General features: G+C 47.8%; 1 protein-coding gene across 1 annotated transcript in view; it reads left to right on the top strand.

Annotated features, from left to right (window-relative positions):
* macrod1 (mono-ADP ribosylhydrolase 1) overlaps positions 1-25,000 on the top strand; it is a 115,477-nt gene that overhangs the window by 61,890 nt on the left and 28,587 nt on the right. The window contains exons 4-5 of the mRNA XM_079744410.1: positions 4,058-4,087; positions 22,768-22,884. Coding sequence (XP_079600536.1) covers positions 4,058-4,087; positions 22,768-22,884 — 147 coding nt within the window. The remainder of the gene's footprint in view (positions 1-4,057; positions 4,088-22,767; positions 22,885-25,000) is intronic.

Raw genomic sequence — 25,000 nt, forward strand, 5'->3', positions numbered from 1 at the left:
GTGTGTGTGTGTGTGTGTGTGTGTGTTTCTGCATGTGTGTGTGTGTTTGTGTGCGTTTCTGCATGCGTTTACGTGTTTGTGTGTGTGTGTGTGTCCGTGTGTGTGTGTGTGTGTGGGTGTGTGCGTGCGTTTGTCCCTGTGTGTGTGTGTGGGTACAGAAGAAAGAGTTTAAAGTGTAACTTAAGGTGGATCCTCGTGAAGAGGCAATTGAGGGGCGGAAATGAAGTGAGTGCTGTGAATATGGTTTTCTGAATTGCCATTGAAAAGGCAAAGGGCAGCGCATGTATAATGTGATTATGGACCAGTGCCACGCTGCTCATGCGCTGGGCCCAGGGACACTGTTTTCTCTGGGTCTATTTCCTCATAGGGGAGAATTGTATTACTGTGAAATACAAATAGTGCATGTCTTTACCATTCCGATGGAGAGGAAGAAGACTTACAATGGACTCTAATCAGACTCTTAAAGAGGCTTTTTCTCGTTTGTAAACGAAAAAAAGACTCCTCTTCCTTTATCCATTCATCACCGGAATGAATGGCTTTATGTAAAAAGGAAATGTGCATACGTCATGCTTTCTTAAGGCTTATTAATGCAATGTTCATAATTTGAATTAGCTTGAGTGTGAGTTTACAAATATACAAATCCAGTTGACCTGATGGCACCTTCCTGACACCTTGAGGATGCCTTTGAATATTGAGCAGAGAGGTTTTGCCTGAGAACGCCGGTGTCTCATGTCCCACAACAGAAGGGGCCAGGGTTGGATCCTTCATTCTGATGGATCTCCATTCTTCTCTGCCCAGAGCCGTGACATTTGTTGTTCTCTATGTTCTGGAAACTAACACTGTGATGAGGTTTTCTGTCCTGACGTCCCCGTACTGCTGATAAAACACTTACACAACACACACAACTGACACACACGCACACACACACACTAGACACACACATCCACAAACACACACAAACAACCGCGCACACGCACACACACACTAACACAACCAACACAAACAAACACACACACACACACACTATAGACACACATACACACACAGCACAAACACACACACGCAGACATGCACACACACAGCACACACTGCACATACGCACATACACAGCACACAGGGTGTTAACAAGGATGGAGCGAGCTGCAGTACAGTAATGAACTCTTGGAGATGAGAGAGGGGGTTTTTATTTATTTTTCGCAAACGGACGGATTGGGAATCAAACAAGCCCAGACGGGTGGATTGCTCTGAAAGTTGCAGGCAGCCCATGCCGGCTGAAAAGCATCCCTGGCCTCACCGTGGCAGATCCCGTTTCAGCACGCCAAGCCTGCTCCAGAAGGACAAGGGTGTGCACGAAGAAAGGGTGGAGGGGAAAAGGCATTTCTCAAAGTATTTATAAAGAGAAACCCATTCAATATTTAAGAGATCCCCTGTTCCTCTGCAGCCCGGGGCTGTTGCATTCATCTAAGTCAACAACGGATGAGTATTAATCCGACTGAGCAGCTGTGGAAAATAATACTCTTAATGGATCGTCCGTGTCTGTCGACAAGGAGGGCCTCGGCTAATCATCTTGAAACGCAGCACACATTTGCATATACATTCATCGTTTACATTCATCGGGACGTTGGTCGTTTATGGGAGGCTTTTATCCAAAGCGACGTACAAATTACGCTGAGAACAAACAAACAAAAGATCAATTCCTGCATGACTACAAAGGTACTGCGGGTCCCACAGACTAAAGGCCGATGGTGTGTTTGTTCTATATGTGGCTGCAACACAGCCGCAGGGATCAAAACAAATTATACTTTTATTTCATTTATTTATTTTATTAGTTTTATTTGTTCAAGTGCTGACCACCTGTGAATATATGAAAGGACTTGTGGAGACAGCACTTCATCTTGGAAAGGGCTCAGACTCCATGGACACTTTCTGGGGATGGTTTGCCCTGTGAAGTTAGACTATTCTGCACTTCCCCCCCCCCGCTGTACATTAGTGCAATATAACCAGATGAAGACAGGGTATAGTTCTCTTTGTGCCACGGGCAATGGGACGATGGTGAGACAGTGGTTCCCTAAGAGATGATGACATTGATAGCAAGCAGTAGAAGAAATTATCATCTTCTTGCTCCTCCCTGTACTGACTTCTCTCTGTCTCTCTTCTCTCTACTGAATTCTCCCTCCCCCTCGCTCGCATCGCTCGCTCTCTCTCTCTCTCTCTCTCTCTCTCTCTCTCACTCTCTCTCTCTCTCTCTCTATATATATATACTATATATATATATATATATATCTCCCTGTCTCTGTCTCTCTGTCTCTGTCTCTGTCTCTATCTCTCTCTCTCTCTCTCTCTCTCTCTCTCTCTCTCTCTTTCTCTCTCACTCTCTCTCCCTCTCTCCATTGCTCACTGTCTTTCGTCCGTGCCAGGCTAGTAACAAAGAATACAAATTGTGAGAGTTAGTGTCTTAAAAGTACAATGCAAAGGTTATAACGAGCTCATCCACTTGCATTGTTAATCACTCTGTAACACTCATTTGTGTAGAGCTTATGTGCCTTTCCTAACGAGACAACAGCGACCCAAATTTGATCCCTGAGTAAAGAAGCATTCGGAAAATGTGATCCTCTAGCGGTTAGGCTTAAGTTTGCCGATATCTGCAGGCTGCTATTGATTACACATGTTTACTGGTTTGAGTCCCTTGGCTAAGCCCTATGTCAGAAACCACCACAGGCAGACACGGTGCTGGCATGCGAGCAATCTGCACACTTAAAACGTGCTCAGAGATGATGAGAATCAGAGGTGGATGCTAATGACTTCGGTCATAACAGACAGCTGTGCTATGGGCATTTATTTTCTGGCATCTCTGGAAAATTTGAAAGGCTTTAACTAGGAGCCATTCGTTTTATTTTGTATTAGCATCAACCACGCCATGTACCACCAGAATGAAATGAAACCTCAATTTTATTTCTGTTAAACAAATCGTTTTCTCTCAGCCCCTCACCAAATTGGTATTTTTGCCTAAGCAATCGCCTGCACAGTTTGATTCTCCGTGGCACATTGGGAACAGCGGTAGCACTTTTAGCATCTCAATGTCGTTTATATAAGTCATATGCAAAAGCTTTACACCGAAATAGTTACGGGAGGCACCTGTGCCAGTGTGGAAACGTGAAGCCATCCCTCCAGATCTGGATGTCACACCAGAGCCACACTGCATATGTAATGCTAATGTCTTTCTATGCTCCGTCTGTGCTGCATGTGTCTGCAGCATGTGGTCCTGTGTGAGCTGACGCCAGCTGTGTCCCGTCCAGATCCTTACGTTACCTTCACACCGAGGACCTGGTTTTAGACCTGGTTCTGAGGCTGTAATACCACTCCATCTGTCCTTCACAATCTTCTCCCTTGGGTGGAAATCGGCCAAAAGTATATATAGGTGGAATTAAGATGGATAGGCCTGCTTCATTCGATTTTGTTTATGCAACGGCCGGGGCAGCTTCATCTGTAAAGGTCGACACAGAGTAGGTTGGAATGTGGTGACACTGAGGCATTACGAGGCTGCAGAACACCGCCAGCTACTGTCAAGGAGTAAATAAGCAAACAGCCCTCGGTAGTGGGATACGTTGATCAGAATAGAGACGTTACAGATTTGCAGAACTGACATAATGGAGGCAAAACAGTATTCCATATTTCAGATTTTCATTCCCTTTGAGGAAACGGATCATATGTGTTTTGGAGAACAGATGTTATTTTCCTGAAGGTCGGGCCCCACCGTGAAAAAAGCGTTGTTTTTTTTCTAGTAAATCAGATGTGTGAGATGAGGAGTCAGAATGTTATATGTGTGTTCACTTCCACAAAGGAAAGGGGTAGCGGGACATAATTGCACTGGGAAAGAGTGAGGAGGATCCAGCGGTGTTCTGGAAGAGAGCTGCACACTGAAAAGAAACTGTGACCTTGAGATGAACAGAGGTTATATAAGCACATCCAGATGCGAGTCACAGCTGCTCTCAGGGACCTCTTTGCATGTTCTCTCATTCTCCTATATTATATTAATTCTCTTTCTTCTTTCTTTCAGCCAACAAGACCTTGCTGGGTGGAGGAGGAGGTTAGTAACTTAATCTATTCAGTCCAAGATTTCCTTGTGTGTGTGTGTGTGTGTGTGTGTGTGTGTGTGTGTTCCTAATCAATTGTCATTGTTAATTGTATATTATGTGTTTAGATGCATTGTTTCTCAGGGAAGAGTGCCACATTTTGGTATTATGATGTTCAGTAATAAAATCCACAATTCTCCATTGAAATAAACCCATAAACATTGAGGTAGATACATCTGATTTTTAATTTTTTTTGGTTGTGTACCCCTTAATCCCAGCTATCACCCCAAAGGGCTACGCAGGCCAGATTTGAATGCAGCCCTTAACCCTTATCTCGCTACATTACCATGAAAGGAAATACTCCCCTAATTAACAGGGAAGAAACCTGGAAAAGGGATCCCATTTTCCAGGGAGGGTTAAGGGTGCAAAAGGTGCCGATATGGGCTGACACAAGGCCTGCATGACGAGATAAATGGTCAAAGGTAAAACGTAGAGTCAAGTCGAGTTATTATGCTGTAATCCAGCAGGTTGGGAAGCCAGGTGTCCAACCTTACAGCTGATCCAATAATATACCAGCAGCCGGCTGATAACACACAACACTTTTGGCTACACGGCTTGTCTCTTTTAGTTAAAAACATATCTCCAACGATCAAAACGCCTTCCTCCTACGCTTTGTCCTCACTAATTACCTGTTTCTCCTGGAGATGAGGCGTATTATGGAACTAAGATCCAATCTGAATCTCATCACCGCTGTCTACCACGTCCCTGCACATCTACTAGTTGTCTGTGTGTTTTGAAGCCTGACATTTGGACTATTTTGTGGTTTTAATTTTTTTTATTTTTTTTTTTACCGGCATGCAGTCTTTCTTGTGGCAGATGTTTAAAGATGTGTTTGGTATTTTGAGTGTGTCGGGTTTTTGGGCTGTTTTTGTTTGTGCCTCTGTGTGTGTGTGTGTGTGTGTGTGTGTTTGTGTGTGTGTGTGTGTGTGTTTGTGTGTATGTGTGTGTGCTTTTGTGTGTTTTTGTGTTTTTTGTGTGTGTGCGCGTGTGTGTGTGCATGCGTGCAGATGCGTGCACAAGCGTGAGTGTGTGTGTGTGTGTGTGGTGTTTCTGTGTGTGTGTGTGTGTGTGTGTGTGTGTGACTGTGTGTGTGTGTGTGTGTGTGTATGTATGTATGTGTGGATGCAGGTGCAAAAGTAGTTAGTGGATAATTTATGAGCACAGAGTGCTAGGGAAATAATTAGTCATTTCTCAGTGTGTTGTTGACTCAGTGATTCGTGTTACGTCCAACACTGTGTGTGTGCACATGTTTGTCACTATGTGTACATCCGTGTATCAGCCGTGTTGCTCCCCACTTAATCAATACCCTTGATAACATTTGTGCTCAGTGACCCCCCTCAGCCTGACGCTACGGCCACATGTCCTCGTGTCTTGGATTGGGACTCGGCCCACCCTTTATAAAACAAAGTAAATCCTGTTTTTCTACGGCTGTATATCTACACAGATCCATTGGGAGTCGCCCCGCTTTCTGTAGAGGATTTTCAGGTTTGTATTTTGGGGCCGAGCTCGGCGGGATTGTACCACTCTGTGGCAAGATAATGTGTCCACACCATTCAAATGCTGCATTGAATGTGGAACTGCTGGTTTTTAAATTCAGAGCCCCCAACCTTTCTTCACTAAAAAGCTTTGAAATATTGTGTGTTCTCCCCAAGTGCGATACACATGAATCGTGATCGATATTGATGTGTTTATCCATATGAATGTATCCATATTTCATACGGACATATATTGTGGGGACTTAAGCCACGATGTTATCTCACTGCACAAAAACATACCAAGAGAAACAACAAGGCCTTGAAAACAAACCGCACCAATCAGGAGCGACTTGCAGTGTCTGAAACTGGTTTATGTTCATTTTTTATGGAACCAGTCAAGGACTGCGGGGCGGCTAATTAAACTTGAAGAGGAATTATGGGTAGTCTGAAAGACTGACACTGCATGTACAGAGCCTTTATCCGGCCTCCACCGCGACAAGGCACAGGCCTAATTTAAATATGCAAATCAGTAACACAGAGACACTGACCAACCCACCCCCCCTGCAAGAGTGCGGCAAGCTTTGAGTGACACACTCTCTGCAGCCTCTCTGGCTGTTTGATTTTTTACATAAGGTTGTCAAAAAGCCTTTCCTGCGGCGAGTGTGTTCATGTGTGTATTTTTGTGTGTGTGTATGCGTGTGTGTGTATTTATGTGTGTATATGTGTGTGTGTGTTTGTGTGTGTGTGTGTGTGTGGGGGGGGGGGGGGGGGGGGATGTGTGTGTGTGTGTGTGTGGGGGGGGGGGGGGGGGGGATGTGTGTGTGTGTGTGTGTGTTGGGGGGGGGGGTATTTTTTGTGTGTCTGTATGTGTGCCCAAGAGCTGGCTTTGAGAATCGCTTTCTGCTGAAGTTGTAAACATAAGCACAACCACACCATTGTGACAACTCACACTCTCTCTCGCACACACACACGCACGACACACGCACAATCCCACACAAACCACACACACAAACACACCAGCTGAGCCCCAACCTTTTAAGAGGCACAAAGCCCAATGTCCTTTGGCTTTAGAGACTCTCTGTCTCTCTCGCTCTCTCTCGCTCTCTCTCGCTCTCTCTCGCTCTCTCTCTGTCGGTCTCTTTCCGTCCCTCTCTCTCTCTCTCTCTCTCTCTCTCTCTCTCTCTCTCTCTCTCGCTCTCTCTCTGTCGGTCTCTTTCCGTCCCTCTCTCTCTCTCTCTCTCTCTATCTCTCTCTCGCTCTCTCTCTCGCTCTCTCTCTGTCGGTCTCTTTCCGTCGCTCTCTCTCGCTCTCTCTCTCTCTCTCTCTCTCTCTCTCTCTCTCTACCTTGAACAGTGTTGTTTGTTTAATGTCGGCTGACCAAGGACAAGACCAGATTTATTCTAGATGTATTGAAAGGTGTCTGTATTTGTGTGTGTGTGTGCGTGTGCGTGTGTGTGTGTGTGTGTTTGCATGGTGTGTGTATGCACGCTGGCATATCTCAACGGCTGTGAACCAAGCTACATATATTGTTCAAGCCATATTTAAATGATCACTATTTCATAGAACTTATTAGGATCTAATTAACAAGTGCCAGGTCTCAGATCCAGAGCACCAGTCAAGCCCAACTATCATAATACCTTCAATTTATATACATGATATATTCCAGCTCCAACCGTTTTCATGTTTTAATCATTCCCTTGTCTTTGTCACTCGCCCCTCCCTCTCTTTCTCCATGTTCTTCACCTCTGTCCTCAGGGGTTCCTTGGAAATGCACAAGAGTTGTTAATTGGAAGGAGGGGGGGGGGGGGGGGGTATAAAAGCAGGAGCGATGTTAAGATGGATGAGAAAAAGAAAGGGAGAGATTTTGTCAAAGTGCCAGTGGGGTAGTAGAAGTAGAAGGTGTTTCAATGGGGAACAGGAACGGCTCATAAATGATTACTTTATGAGGAGGTTGAAGAAACACACTTTTTTATTTCGACTGCCAATCAATGCGTGCGGGATGATGTGTGTGTGATGAAACACACGCACATTGATGATCTCTTTGTGAAGATGCTTTCCTGTGTTTTTTCCCTTAACAATCGAATCAAAGGAGTAGGCCTTTATAGTAGGCCTTCCCCTCCCGGTCACCCACCTTGCTACGGCCACCCTATGGTTTGCGTTCCTAGCTCTGACAAGCAATAGAAAAGGGAGACCTTGAAACAGTAAAACCTTGTTGTTTGTGTTTATAATGCCCCGTTCAGACCAGAACACTTCAATTATGACTCTGAAACTGTGACGTCGGTAGGTGCCCTACCCTGCAATATTCCACTCAGAAAAACACTGGAGTAGAATTGTGATCATGCTTTTGCAGAAATGTGCTTTTCCCAACGTTATAAAATGGGTGTCGGTGGCAAGACTGTTTTTATCTCTGGGAAGAAATGATCGCTTATTGCAGAAGCTGTCGTCATAGAAACCAAAACAGAAGACTTTGTGATTTAAACTTTAAGCTACTTTATTATTTTTTAACACTGTTAAAACCTCGAAAGCGTCATTACATTCAGCCATGATTACATGATTACAGCCCAGTTATAGCTCGGCTTCAGGAATCGGTTCCTGATGCTACGCCCCTACGAGGCCACACCCTATGAGGCCACACCCCTACGAGGCCACACCCCTACGAGGCCACTCCCCTACAATACCACGTGACATCCCTGCGATGTCACACCCCATACAATGCCACGCCCCTTCAAAGCCACGCCCCTGAGTGTGTTCAGTCAGGTCCTCTCTGCTCGCTATATGTGCATGTGTCGCGTCACGTCATGCGAAACACAATTTGAACAAAACGCATTTGAACAAAATGGCAATGGCTATTCAACGTGTTGAAGGCTTCAATTGTTTTTCAAAACAAATTAGAAATAATAAAAAGAAAGACCAAGACAAGAATCATAAGCTAGCATCAGCGTAACAGAGAAAGCTGTAAGACCGTTCCAGCAGGTCTGAGACAGAGTAAAGAGCTTAGGGATGCTAGCGCTAACCGGCCTTATGATATTGTTTCGCTTGTCTGCTATTCTCCGAGCATCAGGATAACACACAAAGCCCGACGAGGCCATCGCGGGGGGCGAATCAGACTATGGAAAATAGCGGATTTTAGAAGCTAATAATATCTACAGTATAGCTGAAACCCTGGTTGTAAGTTATAATTGATAACAGTTGTCTATGGCGTTATTACATTTATGTAAATATGTATTTGAATACTCAGCCGACAACCCCACTAACCTCCCCACACGTCACGTCTCTGAACTCAAACGGTTGTCAAATACCATAATTTAATTAAGTTAAATGTGCGTTCAACTTAGCCAAGTACAGGTTTGTGTCTCTAAGATTGACGTCAATCATACGCCGGTAACTCTGGGTTACAGTAACTGCAGCGATGATATATTGCAGAGGGGAGTCATTCAGGTGATCTGAACAAAATACTTGACTGCCAGGGAAGTGCTTTTATTCGGGTCACGTGTATCACAAAGGCGGGGGCCCATCAGGTACTCTGTAGTACTTGAAAAAAAAGACACAGATCAATGTCCATCACACGCCAAGTGACGCTCGTTACCGTCCCTGTCGGGTTCGAGGGCGGCGACTCGCTCCCCACTTCCTCTTCAGTCCAAACCTCATCTGACGTTTGTTTAACTTCCTAAAATAAAAGGGTGATCGGAGGTCCCTGTCCTCTCCCCCCTGTCCCCCTGTCTTCCCACAGTGGGGCCCCTACTGACTCAGGGCTCCGGGGCTGCGGGGTCCGTACCGGGGGCAGGGCGCACGCCGCGGTGTTCAGAGATGAAATCAAAAGGATGTGAGAGAAAGACAACGTTAACCGTCAGACATAAGCTTCAACAATCACTGACATAGCGTCTCTATACTAGGAGAGGCCAGGGGACACATTTACATTTTACTGCACTTTGCCGACGCTTTTATCCAAAGCGACTTACAACCGTTCTACACACATTCACACACCGACGGCAGAGTCAACCACGTAGGGCGACAGCCAGCTCGTCAGGAACAGTGAGGGTGAGGCGTCTTGCTCAGGGACACCTCGACACTCCGCTAGGAGGAGCTGGGATCGAACTAGCAACTTTCCGGTTACCAGTCAACCCGCTCTACCTCATGAGCTGCTGCCCACATGTTGATGACATACTAAGCATGCACTACGAGGATGGGTTATTCAGTCTTATCGTCTATGTTTAGACACACAAGAATATTACTATGAAAGTGCACAGACATTCACACATTGAGTAATGGTTTCTTTATGAATATTCATTTTCATCTTCTCCCTCTTTGTTTTCCTTGGCTTTGCAAAGAGCAAAGCAAATGCCAGCGCCAGAAATAGACAACACATGAAAAACACAGTTCTGCCTCCATGACACTCTGTAGCGCGGCGCTGCTGGCCGCTGCTTACTGTTAGTAACGCGGCCGCTAAACGCCAGCGCCAGAGGAGAGCAGCCTGGAAGCGGAGTGGCGTTTAGCGCCCGCGTTCCGGCCGCGCTACGGGGCCGGAACGCGCCGGGCGGGTCCCAGCAGGGGCGCGTCAGACGAGACGAGTGCTGACAGGGTCACATTAGATGATGCTGACGCTCATAGCAGCGTTATTTATAGGAACGCTAGGATGGCTTTCAAACACACGCCGTTCACACCTCTCTGTTGACGAGAGACTTGACTGTGAAAAGTCCGGCTCTGCCACGACTGTGAACACACGCACGCGGTGTCGGACGTGTGGTTAAAGCTGTCAGTGTCGCCCTGAAGAAAGTATGTGAACGTGATTGAACTGCATTAACATACGAATCACTCTGTCAAACAGAGTGTGCATGACACACACACACACACACACACACACACACACGCAAGCACACACACGCACGCACACACACGCACGCACACACACATAGAAACACAAACACACTCCCTCACTACCACTACCACCAACTCAGAAAACGAGAAGCCAGGCCTTTGAATTCTTACTTACCATTAATACATATATTTCATGTGTTTTAAGATTCTGAGTCATCGTGGAATAGAGGAGCAGGTTCCCAATCAATATTTCATCCTTTTCGCTTCCCTTTTGTACAGTCACATATTATCTTTGGGAGAAACCGAGGCAGAATATGGGATCGGAAGACATCTGTGAGGTGTATTTTTGTGTTGCTGTGTGTGTGTGTGTGTGTGTGTGTGTGTGTGTGTGTGTGTGTGTGTGTGTGTGGGTGTGTGTTTGCTTGTGTGTGTGCAAACTTGTGCGTGTGTATGTGTATTGCTTTTCACTTTCTTTTTGTACAGTCACATATTTTCTTTGGGTCGAACCGAGGTAGAAAATGCGGTTGGTAGACATCTGTAAGGTGTACGTGTGTGTGTGTGTGTGTGTGTGTGTGTACACATGCCTGCTTGTATCCAGGGTGTGTGCATGCATATCTGTGTGTCGGTTAGTGTGCGCACGTGTTTGTGTGAGTTTGTGTGCGTGTGCATGCGTACGTGTTTATACACATGCCTGAGTGTATTCAGGGTGTATGTGCATGTCTGTGCGTGTGTGTGTGTGTGTGTGTGTGTGTGTGTGTGTGTGTGTGTGTGAGGGGGTGGTTTTGCTCTGTTTTGCTTGCCTGCCCGTTCCCCGTCTCGCCCAGAGAGGTAAAGCCAGCAGAAGATAGTCTTGTATGGTCGCCTTTTCAAAACGAAAAAAAAAGAATGAACGGCAGAGTGCATGCATTCTGAATGAAAGAGGGGGGGGTGAAGAGGAGGGGGGGTTTTCAGAGTGCAGAGACGGGAAATCGCTCCTTCATGCTGCTTCCCCGTGCAGACAGCCCTTGCCAGTCATTCAGCCGTCCAGAGAAATATGTTCCTATCTTGCCGCTGTTGTCCACACGATACCAGCGGCCATGTGTCAAGGCAGATAGCCCTGAGACAGAGAGACAGAGAGGCAGATAGCCCTGAGACAGAGAGACAGAGAGACAGAGAGGCAGTGAGACAGAGCGACAGAGAGACAGGGAGACAGAGAGGCAGTGAGACAGAGAGAAAGTGAGACAGATACACAGAGACACAGAGAGACAGAGAGACAATGAGACAGAGAGACAGAGAGCAATAGAGGCAGAGAGGCAGAGAGACAGCGAGACAGAGAGGCAGATAGCCGAGACAGAGAGACAGAGAGGCAGTGAGACGGAGAGACAGAGAGACAGTGGCACTACCAGGCTAGAGGCTGGACAGCGCTCTGCAGAAGACAAAAATACACTGCTTTCGGTGGCATTTGTGTTTATCCATTATCTATGTATTTATCTATATCTAATATATACATATATCTATATATATATAAATATATATCCATATATAGATAAGATATATGTATTTATATAGCGTGCATCACTTAAATATATTTAATTATAACCACATCGTTTATTTAGTTATATTTTGTTGTGATTGTTGTGATTGTTATTGGAGGGCGAATGCCAATGTTTTCATAAATTTGCTAACATTTCTTTGTCATTTATTCCGTTGTGGCAGGGAAACAAAGATATCTTTGATAGGAAAAAAAAACAAACTAAACTAAAGTCGTTCAACCCTTCAAAGCGCTATTTTTAAACGAGCACAAAAATCAATCATACAAATGTATGAAACAACCTTTAGAATAACCTTTGCGCACGTAACAACGATTATTTCTGTGAAATGTAAGTGTTTAAAAATGTAAGCGGCACGACAGATGAGTGTCGGACCCTGCCGTCGTAGAGCAACATCATCGGAACAAACATCGGATAACTCCGATGTACGGCTGGAAAAACAGTTCCTCCCTTATATATATCCATGCACAAGTGTGCATACAATGCCGTGTGCATCCACCCCCACCTAGACCCATCCTAAATGTTGCCTTGGCAACAAGCTGTCTGAAGTAAATGAGTGTCCTGGCTCTGCTGAGGGATTGGGGGAAAGCAATATGCCAGTGTTCCGCCCCATTAGTTTGACGGACAGCCTGCTTGGCCTATAAGAGGTCAGTGTGCAAGGGCACCCATATTAGTATTCCATAGGAGAAACCCCAGGATTGGTTTTACTCTAATGTCAATCTACCTGTGTGTGTTTGTGTGAGTGACTGTGTGTTTGTATGATGTGGGTGTGTGTGTGTGTGTGTGTGTGTGTGTGTGTTTGTGTGTTTTTGTGTGTGTTTGTGCGCGTGTGTGTTTAGCAGGAATGGAGTGTTTTTGACAGTTTCCTGTAGCTGCTGGCTAACCAAGTGTTTATGTGCATGTTTGTGCATGTGTGTGTGTGTGTGTACGTGTGTGTGTGTGTGTGTGTGTGTGTGTGCGTGCGTGTGTTTCTGTGCCTGTGTTCGTGTGTGTGTGTGCGTGCATGCATGTGTACCTGCGTGCTTGAGTGCGTACGTACGTGCGTGCATGCATGTGTGTGTGTGTGTGTGTGTCTGTTTCGAGGTGGGGGGGGGCTTGCAAGCAGTGGGGGGGGGGGGGGGGGGGGCTTTAGCCATCATCCTGTCTCTCTCTGTCTCTAGTCAGCAGTGGCATATGACTAATGCTGCGCTAGGTGTGTGTGTTTGTTGTGGGTGGTAGCGGGGGGCAGCACCCAGTCCTTTGGTGACAGAGGACTGGGAAGTGATAATTGGCAATGTGCTTACCTGGCGAGGATGCAGCTACCCTTAGCAGGGTTCAAATGCACCCGCGCACACACACGCACACGCCCCCACACAAGCACACGTATGCAACACACACACTCAGTCACAGCTTAAACGTTGGCAAGGACATGCATTACTCTCTGCCCCTCCCCATCCTATACAGGCACAGAGACAAGTGCAGCCGTCCCTGTTCATTCGGCTCCTATTACCCACATACACAGACACAGAGACACACACACGCACACACACACACACACACACACACCAACCACTCTTGGTTGGCCAGCAGCTACGGAAGGACCTGCCCAAAAGCACTCCTTTCCTGCTGCTTTCTGCCATTGTTTCCCCCAAACCGCTTATTCCTTTCATCTCTTCCCTTCTCTCATCCCCAATGTAACATCAGTCTCATCTGCTCAATGTTGTGTTTAAGCCAACTGCTCTCCTCTGTGCTCTCTCTCTCTCTCCTCCATCTCTCTCCTCTACGCTCGCTCTCTCTCCCTTCTCTTTCTCTCTCTCTATGCTCTCTCTCTCTCTCTCTCTCTCTCTCTATGCTCTCTCTCTCTCTCACTCACTCTCTCTCTCTCTCCAGGCTTGTTCTCTCTCCTTTATGATCTATCTCTTTCTCTCTCTCTCTCTCTATTGTCGCTCTCGACCATCTGTCTCTGTGTGTGCGTCTCTCTCTCTCTCTTCTCTCTCTCTCGATGTTTGCTCTCTTTCTCTTTCTCTCACTCTCTCTCTCTCTCTCTCTCTCTCTCATTCTCTCTCACTCTCTCTCTCTCTCTCTCTCTCTCTCTCTCATTCTCTCTCACTGTCTCTCTCTCTTTGTCTGTCTCTGTATCTCGCCACACTGTTTGGACGTCCCTTGCCCGCCTCTCCACTCTTGCACACTCTTACACACGCACACAGGCACAGACAAACAAAGACACACACTAACATACAAAAACATACACAAGCACACACAAAACACATCACACAACACACCCACTGGCACACACAGACACAAACAAACACAGACACACACAGACACACACACACAAACACACACACACACACACACACACACACACACATACAAACACACCCTTTGTTATTTTGACATATTCTTTTTTAGTTTTCTTTGTTTATATTCCAAAACCCATTAAATTTCATCCGGGTTTCTCACTCCCCCCTCTCTCCCCCTCACTCCAGTGCCACCCCCCCCCCCTTCCCTCTCACTCTCTCTCTTTTTCTCTCCTTTGCACTATATCTCTTTGTCAGTCAGTCCTTCCTCTGTGTGCTCCTCCGGCTGGTTCTCCCTCCTGCTCCCTGTCTTTAATCTCCTCTCCCAGTCCGCTGGGAGGCCCCCGCCTCTCCCATCCACGCTAATTCTCCAGCGACGGAGAGGTGAACATTTCAGCCAATAAAGCCAGATGAGCCGCTACGCTTCGTTTATTTATACGCACGCGAGCCCTGATATTTCCTAATGGATTTTCTGGTGTCTACCAATTGTAATTAAAATTCATGACTAATTCATCGGACGCGCCTGGCCTGTCGTAGGTGTGTTCAATTATGGCTAAGACGTAATCAAGCGGCTTCCAGCTCCCATTTGCATCTTATGATCAGTTGTGTCATGCAACGCTGCAGGGATTGGAAAATACTAGTAAGCAACACACTTATTACCCCCCCCGAATGCCCCCACCCCCCGGAAGCCTCCTATATTGCTTCATAGTCGTGTGTGTGCGTGTGTGTGTGTGTGTGTGAGTGTGTATGTGTGTGTGTCTTTGTGTTTGTTTGTGTTTGTGTGGGTGTGTTTTTTTAGCTACGGCAAGTTTGGCGTGTGTGAGGGTGTTGATCCCGAAAAAAAAATGTAGATCCCGGGCTTACAGATAGACTGGCGACGAGCATGCTGCGTGCGTGTGTGTGTGTGTGTGTGTGCGTGTGTGGATGTTCAAACACATTGCCCATGCCTGTGGGATCTTTGCTAGTGTGTCTGTGTATTGTGTGTGTTTTTCAACAGTGTGCTGCTTGAACAACATGAGATATATAATGGCTTTAATTAGCTAGACTCAGATGTAGACGGCAGTAGTGGAGGCACGGCACGTGAGTTTGTCTAAGCCTGACATCTTTAACTTAATTAAACGTCATTGTGGAGTCCACGCCGCACTCCTCACCGCCATCGCCCTGGGGCAGAGACGGGCGCCGTTGACAGGTCACGGCCGGGAAGCACAACCTGAGGATGAGGAGCGCTGACTCTCCCCTCCGCTTCCGGTCTTCCCAGCCTGTCCCACTCGGTGACGCCTCGAGAAAACAACACTGGATTTCAACAACGCACCAATTTACAACGTTAGGTTGTAAATCGGTGGATTCATATCCATGTCTATATTTATGGTTATTTATGGTTGTCTGTAATGTGTGTATGTACACACACATAGCACATCCCATACTTCATCCTGTGTTTATAGAGTCATAACAGTCACAACGGTTAAGTAATGATATATATTGTATATAGTATTTATATGTATATATATAAAAACAACATATATACTCACCATGAGCAGAAAACTTGTCGCTTTTTATCTGAATCTCCTATTTGCTCTTATCAGTCCCAATATCTTTCCTAACAGGAAGCTATGCAACATAAACACTAGAAAGTTTACATTTTTTCTGTCCTTGAAGATTAACAGTGTGTGTGCACGTGCGTGTGCGTGCATGTGTGCGTGTGCTAGTGTGCATGTGTGTGTGTGCTTGTATGTGCGTGCGTGCTAGCTGCGTGGATGCGTTTGTGTGTGTGCGTGTGTACGTTTGTGTGTGTGTGTGTGTGTGCGTGCGTGTTTGCATGAATGCATGTATGTATACATGCAGAGAGTAAAGAGGGTTGGAGGAGAGAGGGTGGTGGGGTGGAGAGAGAGAGGGTGGTGGGGTGGAGGAGAGAGGGTGGTGGGGTGGAGGAGAGAGGGTGGTGGGGTGGAGAGAGAGAGGGTGGTGGGGTGGAGGAGAGAGGGTGGTGGGGTGGAGGAGAGAGGGTGGTGGGGTGGAGAGAGAGAGAGGGTGGTGGGGTGGAGGAGAGAGGGTGGTGGGGTGGAGGAGAGGGTGGTGGGGTGGAGGAGAGAGGGTGGTGGGGTGGAGAGAGAGGGTGGTGGGGTGGAGAGAGAGGGTGGTGGGGTGGAGAGAGAGAGGGTGGTGGGGTGGAGAGAGAGGGTGGTGGGGTGGAGAGAGAGAGGGTGGTGGGGTGGAGGAGAGAGGGTGGTGGGGTGGAGAGAGAGAGGGTGGTGGGGTGGAGGAGAGGGTGGTGGGGTGGAGGAGAGAGGGTGGTGGGGTGGAGGAGAGAGGGTGGTGGGGTGGAGGAGAGAGGGTGGTGGGGTGGAGAGAGAGAGGGTGGTGGGGTGGAGGAGAGAGGGTGGCGGGGTGGAGAGAGAGAGGGTGGTGGGGTGGAGGAGAGAGGGTGGTGGGGTGGAGGAGAGAGGGTGGTGGGGTGGAGAGAGAGAGGGTGGTGGGGTGGAGGAGAGAGGGTGGTGGGGTGGAGAGAGAGGGTGGTGGGGTGGAGAGAGAGAGGGTGGTGGGGTGGAGAGAGAGAGAGGGTGGTGGGGTGGAGGAGAGAGGGTGGTGGGGTGGAGGAGAGGGTGGTGGGGTGGAGGAGAGAGGGTGGTGGGGTGGAGAGAGAGAGAGGGTGGTGGGGTGGAGGAGAGAGGGTGGTGGGGTGGAGGAGAGGGTGGTGGGGTGGAGGAGAGAGGGTGGTGGGGTGGAGAGAGAGAGAGGGTGGTGGGGTGGAGGAGAGAGGGTGGTGGGGTGGAGAGAGAGAGGGTGGTGGGGTGGAGGAGAGAGGGTGGTGGGGTGGAGGAGAGAGAGGGTGGTGGGGTGGAGAGAGAGAGAGGGTGGTGGGGTGGAGGAGAGAGGGTGGTGGGGTGGAGAGAGAGAGAGGGTGGTGGGGTGGAGGAGAGAGGGTGGTGGGGTGGAGAGAGAGAGAGGGTGGTGGGGTGGAGAGAGAGGGTGGTGGGGTGGAGGAGAGGGTGGTGGGGTGGAGAGAGAGGGTGTCGGGGTGGAGGAGAGGGTGGTGGGGTGGAGGAGAGAGGGTGGTGGGGTGGAGGAGAGAGGGTGGTGGGGTGGAGGAGAGAGGGTGGTGGGGTGGAGGAGAGAGGGTGGTGGGGTGGATGAGAGAGGGTGGTGGGTGGAGGAGAGAGGGTGGTGGGGTGGAGGAGAGAGGGTGGTGGGGTGGAGAGAGAGAGGGTGGTGGGGTGGAGGAGAGAGGGTGGTGGGGTGGAGGAGAGAGGGTGGTGGGGTGGAGAGAGAGGGTGGTGGGGTGGAGGAGAGAGGGTGGTGGGGTGGAGGAGAGAGGGTGGTGGGGTGGAGAGAGAGAGGGTGGTGGGGTGGAGAGAGAGAGGGTGGTGGGGTGGAGGAGAGAGAGGGTGGTGGGGTGGAGAGAGAGGGTGGTGGGGTGGAGAGAGAGAGAGGGTGGTGGGGTGGAGGAGAGAGGGTGGTGGGGTGGAGAGAGAGAGAGGGTGGTGGGGTGGAGAGAGAGAGAGGGTGGTGGGGTGGAGGAGAGAGGGTGGTGGGGTGGAGAGAGAGAGAGGGTGGTGGGGTGGAGGAGAGAGGGTGGTGGGGTGGAGAGAGAGGGTGGTGGGGTGGAGGAGAGAGGGTGGTGGGGTGGAGAGAGAGGGTGGTGGGGTGGAGAGAGAGAGAGGGTGGTGGGGTGGAGGAGAGAGGGTGGTGGGGTGGAGGAGAGAGAGGGTGGTGGGGTGGAGGAGAGAGGGTGGTGGGGTGGAGGAGAGAGAGGGTGGGGTGTTTGGTGGCAGGGTCAGAGGGGAGGTGGCCTAATGACGAGGGATACACTCTGGGAGCCCAACATCATCACATCAACACATCAATACATCAACACATCAATACATTTACATTTACATTTAGGGCATTTAGCAGACGCTTTTATCCAAAGCGACTTACAATAAGTGCATTTGTTACAATAAGTACATTTGTCATAAGAAGTGAAACAATATATCGCTGTCGGTACAGTAAAGATGTTCATAGAACCAAGTGCAAGTATTACAATTGCTAGGCTAACCCATTCCCTGTGTAAAGCAGCGATAGCAGCTACTGTAGATGCTACACAATTAAGTACCTTGAATAGGTGCAATGTACAAGTGCCAGGACGTACAACATTCAATGGTGGCTGTGCATTGGTTTCTATGCAGAGTCGAGGTGAACTCTGAACAGGTGAGTTTTGAGTCTTTTGCGGAAGCTGGTGAGCGACTCTGCGGTCCTGACATCGGTAGGGAGCTCGTTCCACCACTGAGGTCCCAAAACAGAGAAAAGTTGTGACTTCGCTGATCGACCTTTCAATACATCAATACATCAACACATCAATACATCACATCAACATTGCACTGTACCTTGTTACTCTCTTGACTCTTTTTAATGTTTACTATTTACCATTTTTTTATTTATTATTTTGTGCATTGTTAAGGAGAGCTTGGGATACAAACATTTCATTGCCAGCTATGACTGCTTTGCCTGTCTCTGCACATTTGACCATTTAAAGAAGTTTAACCTGACCTGAGCTCGAACATCATAAACCATTCCCCTTTTCTGGACAGTGAATCATCCTAGTCCTGAACGGAGGTCGCGTCAGTGAGAGAATGAGCTCCGCTGTGTTGTGTGTCGACGTGTGCGAGCATCCTTTATTAAAAGAAAAACGTGTGGAAAAAGGTTTTCAGTGCACAACAAGTGTGTGAATCCCCTGCCCAGTTCGATGCTTTTAGTTACAGAGTTGTTTTTTAGCAATGACTGCGGGCAGACCAGGCAGAAGGACCAGAAGACGATGAATAACACCAGAGACTGGCCTAAGAAGCTACAGCTCCTACCTCTCCCCCCACCCACCACCACCACCACCGCACTCCTTCACACCCACCTACCTCCACTCATACCCCCGTTATTCTCTGATTCACTGATCCTCTTCTTCTCTCTCTGTTTCTCACACTGCATCCTTTTCACTGCCTGCTGACTATTTTTACATCTGCCACCACACAGCCCAGCCCAGCCCCCCCCCCCGCTATCTCTCTGTCTTGTTATCACACTGGCTCTCTATTTCAAAGTTGGGCTGGTTTGGAGCTAGAGCGTAGATAATGTGTGTGTGTGTGTGTGTGTGTGTGTGTGTGTGTGTGTGTGTGTGTGTGTGTGTGTGTGTGATTACGATTTGGTGTTTTTGGAAGTGTTCAAGCTCATTGCCTTCTGCTGTTGATTCTTGCGTATGTGTGTGTGTGTGTGTGTGTGTGTGTGTGTGTGTGTGTGTGTGTGTACTCATGTGTGTGTGTATGCGTGTGTTAACATGCATATAAGTGTCTGATCGGGGCCAAGCATGTAGGTGCTTCTTGTGTTCAAGCAGCACAGCACCAACCAGCACACTGTTATTAACAATACACACAATACACACACAATACACACACACTAGAAAAAAACCCAAAGGCATGGGCAATGAGTTTCAACATCCACACACAAACACGCACACAGACACACACACACACAAACACACATGCACACACGCACCCACATCTAACCACAGACACAGCATGCTCGTCACCAGTCCATCTGTAAGCCTAGGATCTACGTTTTTTAAAACGCCCTCACACACACCAAACTTGCCGTAGCTAACACACACACACCCACACACACAGACACAAACAAAGACACACACACATACACACACGACCCAGTTCAGCACAGCGACACACAGGGGGTCTCTCACACAACTCAGTTCCGATTAAGCCGGACCCCCGCCTAGAGCCACTCACTCCCGACACAAACACATTCAGAACAGCTGGGCTTCTATACAGTTACAAACAGAGAGGGAGGCGGAGGAGAGAGGGAGAGAGGGGAGAGAAAGACTGTGAGAAAGAGAGAGAGAGCGTGTGGGAGAGAGAGAAAGAGCGTGTGAGAGAGAAAGAGTGTGCACAAGGGTGAGAGAAAAAGGGTAGAGAAAGAGAGGGAGAGAGAGAAAGAGGGGGGAGATGGAAAAAGGGAGTGTGAAAGAGAGAGAGGAGGAGAGTAAGAGAGAGGGGGAGAGAAAGAGACATTATGCATAAAGAAAAAAGTGTATGGGAAGAAGACCCAAAGGCCAACACTTAGAGCTGTGACATATGGAGGGGTGTGAGAGTACTCTGCATTTTCTCAAAGTGCTAATAAGTCTCAAAGCACAGTGACAACTACTTGCTTGTTTTATTCCGATTTAATCAGGCATCACTTGTGGCGGGTCCCTGCAGTGCCTGCCGATATTCCATCATACTAAGACTGAAGCACACTATGAGTCGTTGTGAGTCTTCCACTTTGACTTATTCTTAATTTAGATATATTTTCTTGGGGGGGAGGTGGTTGATTTTTGCGATAATTACGTTCTCTTTGTCTCTATTGTCGACTGAGGCAGATTTTTTAAATTGTTGTACCTTTTATTTTTACAGATTTTTTAGAGAAGTGTATTCATTTTTAATGATATACGCTCCGCATATAACACTGCCCTTACCAAACACTCATTAATAACCTCCACACATCAGGGTGTGCGTGTTGGATGATCAGTGCTGGGTTCAGAGAGTGGCTGGCCCTTTTTGTCATCAACATTAATCCAGAGATGAAAGTCCTTTAACAAAACGAACGGCCCCATTTTAAGTGCCATGTTTTTGTAATTGATTTTCCTTCCGCCACATTTTTGACATCCTTGAAAATGTACTCAAAACATTTCAGCAATATTGCTGTAAACGGAAAAAAGGACAGGGGGAAATTAATTATGAAAATACTGAACCACCAGGCTTTTTATTGAAACGCCACACAGAAAAACAACCCAATGTTAAAGCCATCTGGGGTGACAATTATGGAGATGAGTAACCGGAGAATCAAAACAGAATCAAATGTCGTAAACCTCCTTGTAAACGGAGCCCAGAGCTTTGGCGGTCCTGTGGCTTAACACTTGAGATCCACCCCTGTATCCACCACTGATCTCTGACGGGCCCAACCATCCCACTACGTTAAAGCGGATCTTCTGGGAGAGACGGCACAGAGCACACCCAGAAAACCAAAGGGGGTATGCCTCATTTTCCTCTTTCCTTATGGAAATGGAATACCCTCCAGAAATACTTAAAACTATCAGAACTGATCTCATTTGATGCCTTCGGCTCATTACTTAAGGACTTATTATGTTGAAATATTTGACATTGTACCTGTGTATAATTCCTTACTTGAAATTCCAAAACTGTCTTTTAATTGTGTGTACATTTTGTGTTTTGTTTGTATGAAACATGTATCTTGAAAAAGAGATTTTAATCTCAATGAGACTTTTACCTGGTTAAATAAAGGTTTAATAAATGGATATGTTCTACAGAATGAAACTGATTTGATGCCCGAGTTGATGAAGCTTCCGAAGGGGGTTTTAATAACTGTATTGTAAAGTGGCCAGTCTAGAAGGTGCTTATTTGAAACCTTAACAGACCACGTTTTGGTTTTTGACTGCTGGCAGAGTTTGTGTTTTCCAATTAGGTACGTAAGATTTCATCTTCATCGCCATGGAATATATCACGCCAACTGTGGTGGTCGGGAAAAATGCCTTTTATTTATTATTATTATTATTATTATTATTATTATTATTATTATTATTATTATTATTATTATTACCTATGCTGGCTCATCAGCACTATATTCCAATAAATGCAATGATATTTATCTAGGTAAATCAAAAATGAGGCACAACATTTTTCCCCTTTCAGATGTTGAGGGCTCTGATGTCTCATGAAAGGTTTTCAAACTTTTTTTTCGTTTTTTATGGATGTGGTATAAGGAATGGTAACATAATTTTGGTTCTCACATTGTCTGTACAATCAGCAAACAACAATTTGGTTGATTTGCAGGTTGGACTGCTTAGTATGTAGGAATCTAGGTCTGTCAAGCTTGGATGCAAATGGGTTTTCATTCAAATGCTCCCTTGTTGTTGCATACTAATACATGTCATTTTCTCCTCTCCTTTCTTCTCCTTACCTCATTTCCTCTGCTTTTTATTTTCTCCTCACCTCACCCCGCCTCACCTCGACTTTCTTTCCTCTGCTCTCTCATCATAATTCTCCTCTCCTTTCCTTTTTTCCTCCCCACCCCTCTCATCCTCACATCTCTGCCTCCTCTGCCCCTTTTCTTTTTACCTCTTCTCCTCCTCTGTCCTCCTCCTGCTCCTTTTCCTCCTCTCTCCTCCTCTCTCCTCCTCCTCCTCCTGCTTCTCCCTCCTCCCCCTCCTCTCCCTCCTCCTCCTCCCCCTCCTCCTCCTCCTGCTTCTCCCTCCTCCCCCTCCTCTCCCTCCTCCTCCTCCTCGTCCTCCTCCTCCTCCTGCTCCTCCCCCTCCCCTCCCTCCTCCTCCTCCACTTCCTCGTCCATCTCCTCCTCCTCCCCCTCCCCCCCTCCTCCTCCTCCTCTTCCTCCTCCTCGTCCTCCTCCTCTTCCTCCTCCTCCTGCTCCTCCCCCTCCGCCTCCCCTCCCTCCTCCTCCTCCACTTCCTCCTCCTCGTCCTCCTCCTCCTCCTCCTCCTGTTCCTCCTCAGTGGACGGTGCAATCCACCGTGCGGCCGGGCCCCAGCTGAAGGAGGAGTGCGCCACGCTGCTGGGCTGTGAGACGGGTCAGGCCAAGGTCACCGGGGGTTATGGCCTGCCAGCAAAGTGTGAGTGTAAACAGAGTTCTCTGTCACGTTCTCTTACCCAGCATCCTAACACAACATGTGATCTGCTCCAGCGAGGTAGAGGAAGGTAGACAAACCTCAGCCCGGCGGGATAACCCCGTCGTACTTTCCGTGCACGTAGCGGCCCCTCGCTGCCTGGACCGTCGCTATAGGCGGGAGGTCTGCAGCGTCGACAAGAGAGACATGGAACCACTCAAGGGCTTTTCCCTGTTTAACAGGTCTGGGTTAGAAGAGAGAAACAAAGAAACACGCAAGTAAATAAATATATGAGTGAATAAAAGAGGAGTAATGTGGAGCGTCTCAGGCGGTTCGCAGGGTCGGGTTCAACGAGGGCTCCTTCTGGAGTGCCGTCGTACCCCTGCTCCCTTTACACCTCCTCACTGCTCCTGTCCTCTCGCTTTCATAACCTCTCTCTCTCTGTCTCGCCTCTTCTCTGTCTCTCGCTGTCTCTCTGTCTCTCTCGCTCTCTCTCGCTCCTCTCTTTGTTAGGCTGTAATCATGATGCGTGCTCGCTGAGTGTGGCACGCGCACAGCAGGATACTAATATAATACCGCAATAAAACTCCTGCGTCGCTCTGGGCACATTAATGGCCACCCAGGTGCTTACGTGTGTTAGTGTGTGTGTGTGTGTGTGTGTGTGTGTGTGTGTGTGTGTGTGTGTGTGTGTGTGTGAGTGTGTGTGTGTGTGTGTGCGTGTGTGTGTGTGTGTGTGTGTGTACCCCCTGTATGCGTAAGATTAAAGAAAACTTTGACCGTGTGATTTCAGCTCATGGTGCCACTGTGAGTTTAAGTTCGCAGTTGGAGATCAAGAGAAAGCTACTTTGTGTGTGTGTGAGAGAGAGAGAGAGAGAGAGAGAGAGAGAGAGAGAGAGAGAGAGAGGAGAGAGAGAGATAAAGGCAAGCTTCAGGGTGGAGAGAAGAGGAGTTGAGAGGAAGGGGTTGGAGATGAAAAAGGCGGACGGGGGAGGCGGAGCGAGCAACGAATAACACGTGGGATTAACAGATATACGGGTTGCATCGCCTTGTACACTGTGTTTGTTTAACCCTAGAGATGTCTGTGTATGTTAATGTGTGTGTATGTGTGTGTGTGTGTTTGTGTGCTTGTGTGGGTGTGTGGAAACCTTTATCCTCTAACCTGTATCTGGCCATGTTCTTCCAAACGCTGCACTGTAGGCAAAAAAAGTCATCGCGCTGACTTTCCATGTGAGCTTCCCGCAGGGAAGCTCACATCTGAACAATATTCCTTAGATATGGAAAGTGAGCGAACAACAAACAGACTTCCGTAAATGCGGGAAGCTGTTTCTCTTACCATTTGCTTGAAAACAATCATACGTCCAAGAACACGCAAGGAAGCATAGCACGGTGTCCCTACACCTTCATGTCTCTAAGCCATGATGTCCCTACACCTTCTTCTGTCCCTAAGCCATGGTGACCCTACACCTTCCCTAAGCCATGGTGACCCTACACCTTCTCTAAGCCATGGTGACCCTACACCTTCTCTAAGCCATGGTGACCCTACACCTTCCCTAAGCCATGGTGACCCTACACCTTCTCTAAGCCATGGTGTCCCTACACCTTCTCTAAGCCATGGTGTCCCTACACCTTCTCTAAGCCATGGTGACCCTACACCTTCTCTAAGCCATGGTGACCCTACACCTTCTCTAAGCCATGGTGACCCTACACCTTCTCTAAGCCATGGTGACCCTACACCTTCTCTAAGCCATGGTGTCCCTACACCTTCTCTAAGCCATGGTCACCCTACACCTTCTCTAAGCCATGGTGACCCTACACCTTCTCTAAGCCATGGTGTCCCTACACCTTCTCTAAGCCATGGTGTCCCTACACCTTCTCTAAGCCATGGTGTCCCTACACCTTCTCTAAGCCATGGTGTCCCTACACCTTCTCTAAGACATGATTTCCCTACACCTTCATGTCTCTAAGCCATGGTGTCCCTACTCCTTCTGGTCCCTAAGCCATGTACGTCTTTAATGCAGGTATTTGTTCATGTGAATTAATATAAATGGGGGGCATGTACGTGTCACATGTTACAAGGAACACTAACCCTTGCTCGGTTATTGGTGTACAGATCCCTAATTTC

This window comes from Pollachius pollachius (assembly GCF_949987615.1).
Source record: "Pollachius pollachius genome assembly, chromosome: 10".
NCBI classification, from domain to species: Eukaryota; Metazoa; Chordata; class Actinopteri; order Gadiformes; family Gadidae; genus Pollachius; species Pollachius pollachius.